Source organism: Cornus florida, unplaced genomic scaffold (genome assembly GCF_030987335.1).
Source record: "Cornus florida cultivar Cherokee Brave unplaced genomic scaffold, ASM3098733v1 CherokeeBrave_3.0.0_Hap2_Chr06, whole genome shotgun sequence".
NCBI classification, from domain to species: domain Eukaryota; kingdom Viridiplantae; phylum Streptophyta; class Magnoliopsida; order Cornales; family Cornaceae; genus Cornus; species Cornus florida.
The window spans coordinates 91,685,083-91,688,812 of NW_026775576.1; the positions used below are offsets into that span (position 1 = coordinate 91,685,083).

General features: G+C 36.0%; 1 protein-coding gene across 1 annotated transcript; it reads right to left on the reverse strand.

Moving 5' to 3' along the window:
• Nucleotides 1-932: 932 nt before the first annotated feature.
• Nucleotides 933-3,272, reverse strand: LOC132314586 (uncharacterized). Its single transcript, XM_059813430.1, has 4 exons — nt 2,772-3,272; nt 1,402-2,472; nt 1,037-1,279; nt 933-956 (listed from the first exon to the last, which is right to left on the reverse strand). Exons 1-4 carry the CDS (start codon nt 3,270-3,272, stop codon nt 933-935), a joined length of 1,839 nt encoding a protein of 612 aa, XP_059669413.1.
• Between the last annotated feature and the right edge of the window lie 458 nt (nt 3,273-3,730).

Genomic DNA, 3,730 nt, shown 5'->3' on the forward strand with positions numbered 1-3,730 from the left:
GTATGGTGCTTGGTGCTTTTGGAGTTGATGTATAGGGTGTAGTAGTATGTGTTCAGGCTAACTCATGTATGAGGGAAAGTAGCAAATTTGATGTTGTATTATTGACCATGTAGTAATAAAAGTTGTTTTTGTTCCTACAATTGTGTTTTAGTGTGTGCATTGTGTTGTTTCAGTTCAGAAGCTCTAAATACATCATGATTTGCAAAATCATCCTGCAAATTGGTCATATATTCCATCATCAATAATAGTACACAGAAGATACTAATAAAGTCATTAAAAGATTGCATATAAAGGTTGCATACATAGAGGTTGCATACATAGTCATTAAAAGGTGCCTCCTGAGCACACTAAGTCATTGAAAGGTGCATCCTGAGCACAGTTACATTACAATACCAAAATATGAAGACTAAATTAGTTTGTAGAACCAAAATGCCCTAAGATTGCATCACAACAATTGTAAAAGAACCTTTTAACCAAAAAAATGCTTGATAGCCTTAAGATAACAAGCCACAATAACCTAAATACTGCATGTTCCTGACACTAACCAAAATATTACAACATAGCAACCTAAATATTTCATCATATCAACCTAAATACTGGATGACAGCAACCAAAATACTGCATCATAGCAACCAAAATACTGCAGCAAAGCAACCAAAATGCTTCATCATAGCAACTTAAATACTGGATGACAGTAACCAAAATACTGCATTATAGCAACCAAAATACTGCATCACAACATCAAAAACCCTTGACACCCAACAACTTCCTATTCACCAACAAGCATACTCACTTCCCTCATCATTCATCAATGACCTGTAATTATAAAACAAGTGTCATACTTGGAAAATAGACACTAACATAGTCAGTCATTATACATAATAAGATAGTTAGTCAGTATACTTGGATAATGATGCTTGTGTGTCAACCAACTAAGAAAATGGAATGTTGTGAACCTGTAATGTTTAATAAGAGTTTAAATTAGTATTAATGCCAAGTATCAACACCTTTGACAATAATAATTTAATTCATTTACCTCTTGAGATTGTCTAGCTTCCACTGAAGGCCCACCCCATAGCTGCACTGTATGCCCACCACCACCACCTCTTGGCCACACAACATGTCCACCTCTTGCCTGAAATGAACCACTTCTTGGCTGCCTTGAAGTACCATTTCTTGTCTGCCTTGAAGCACCACCTCTTGCATACATTGAAGCACCACCCCTTGCTTGCACTGATTCTTGTGACTCACCATATTGAGAAAATGTAATGTTTGTAACCTGCAAATACAAAATGAGTTAGCACACATAATAATTTATTTTTTTATATATATTTTTTATAAGTAGCACACATAATAAATTACATCTAAAAATTAACTTAGCTACATCTTAACAATATTTACCTCTTCATATTGAGTTGGCTGCACCCAATGTGTATCTGAATTACCCCTTGCACCCCTTTTACCAACCCTTCCACTTCTTCTACCATAAACAGTTCCTCTATTAGCTAATGGTGGTCTTCCTCCCCTTTTTGGTGGAAGTTGCTCAACCACTATTGGCTCATTCACTTTGCATGTTCTTGTATTGTGGCCATACTCATTGCATTTTGAACGTTTCAAAGCTTCCCTTGACCTAGTCAGTTTGGTTGAAGTACTTGCCTCATCATTCTTTTTGTTCCTTGCCTTTTTAGGTCTACTAGTTGGTTTCCTATAGGTTGGAGGTTCCAAAGGGTCAGTGGGTTCTGAATTTAAGAGTCTTCTCATAGGAATGGGATGTATCAAATCTGCATACGCCTTCAAATAAGTCTCCCTGTGATAGTATGGATCAACATATATCTCAACAGCTTCTCTTCTTACAAACATGCATGCAATAACATGATTGCAAGGGATGCCACTAACTTCCCATACCTTACAAGTGCATGTGTTATTCCCAATGTCCACTGCATCACTAACTCCTCTGCATTCCACCTCATATTTATGGTAACCAGCATAACGTACCTTACAAAACCTTGCACATCTTTTCCTTTTATCTATTTCTTTTTGAATTTCTGGACATAATAACCCAGCCTTTGAATTCATGAAATCTCTCTTATTTTGGAATCTCGTCATGAGATGCTTTCGAATCCATTCCAACATGTAGAGTATAGGTTTGTCTCTTGCAGGAAGAATCACTGCATTCCAAGACTCACACATGTTGTTTATCACCAAAGGGCATTTACAATGAAAACCAAAACTAGACCTTGTCCATACCCTTGGTGGCACTCTATTCAGCCATTGATAAGCTTCTTCATTCATCTCTCTGATCTTATTCATATGAAACTGAAAATCCACATATGTATATGATTGTGATGCTTCCCATATCTCATTTTTCAATGCTTGTCCCCTATATTTGAGCTTGAAATTTTCATAGAGGTGTCTCACACAAATCCTATGTTTAGCCCCATATAAGATGGTGTCAAAACTATCTACCAGCCCCTGAAAAAAAAAAAAAAAAAAAAAAAGAGAAAAAAAAAACATAAAATTAACTTCAGTAAGTAATGTAAAGTGATATTGGAAAAAAAAAAATTAAAGTAACCTACCTCCTAAGTGTACAAAAATTTAAGTCACTTCAAAGTGTAAGTAATGTAAACTGGTATTGAAAAAAATTAAAGTAACTTCAAACTGTAAGTAATGTAAATTGATATTGAAAAAAAAAAAATTCAAGTAACCTCAAAGAATAACTTAAAAAAATTTTGAACTGTAATTTAAAAAAATTGAAGTACCACACAACTTACTTTTTGTCTGTCTGACATGAAAATGATGTCAAAATGAGGTCCCACAGCTTCCATTAGCTCTGTCATAAACCATGCCCAAGAGTCTTTCGTTTTAGCTTCTACAACTGCAAATGCAACAGGGAACATTTGATCATTTCCATCACAAGCTACAGCAGACAATAGGTGACCACCAAAAGATCCTTTTAAAAAGCACCCATCAACTCCAAGGAATGGTCTACAACCATCTCTAAATCCCTTCTTCATTGCAGCATAACAAATGAAGATCCTTTGGAAAGTTTTTATCTCATTATCATATGACATGGGATCAACACCTATTGTTGCACGACTTCCAGGATTGGTTCCTTGAATCAATGCACAGTAATCCCTCAACTTGGAATATTGTTCAGCTTCATTACCCTCAATAATGCTTAATGCCCTTTTCTTTGCCCTGCGTGCCTTATGTTTGGAGACATCAATGTCATAATCAGCTGCAATGGTTCTCTTTAGAGACTCATACCCCATGTTTGGATTCAATCTCACTTGCTCCAAATACTTATTTGCTAGATATGTAGATGTAGCTTGTTGACTATTATGACTCCACAAGCAATTGTTATGTTCCAGGCTCAATGTTTTGATTATGAAACAATTCTCATTACTTGGTCTACTAGCATGTACCTTCCAGCCACAACCATTCTTGCACACTGCTGAGACTCTATTACCATCATTTCTACTGAACCTGATATCCAACTTTTCCTTAAGTACATGGTCCTTAAGTGTAAGCCTAAAATCTGCAGCTGATGCAAACCTCATGCCAAGGTATTTTTCCCAGATCCCTTGAAGGCAAAAATTCCCAACTATTAGGGATGGAATGAATAACATTGTCAATCTCATCATCTGAACCAGGTAAGCTTCTTAACTCATCAGTTGGAGCATATACAGATTCCATTTCAGCAAAATCCATATATGCTTCATCAATGTCA

Coding starts and splice junctions, on each gene's coding strand:
- LOC132314586 (XM_059813430.1), bottom strand. CDS start 3,272: ATGGGGTATGAGTCTCTAAAGAGAACCATTGCAGCTGATTATGACATT. Junction 2,473..2,771: donor TCATGTCAGACAGACAAAAA/GTAAGTTGTGTG, acceptor TTTTTTTTTCAG/GGGCTGGTAGATAGTTTTGA. Junction 1,280..1,401: donor AGCCAACTCAATATGAAGAG/GTAAATATTGTT, acceptor TTGTATTTGCAG/GTTACAAACATTACATTTTC.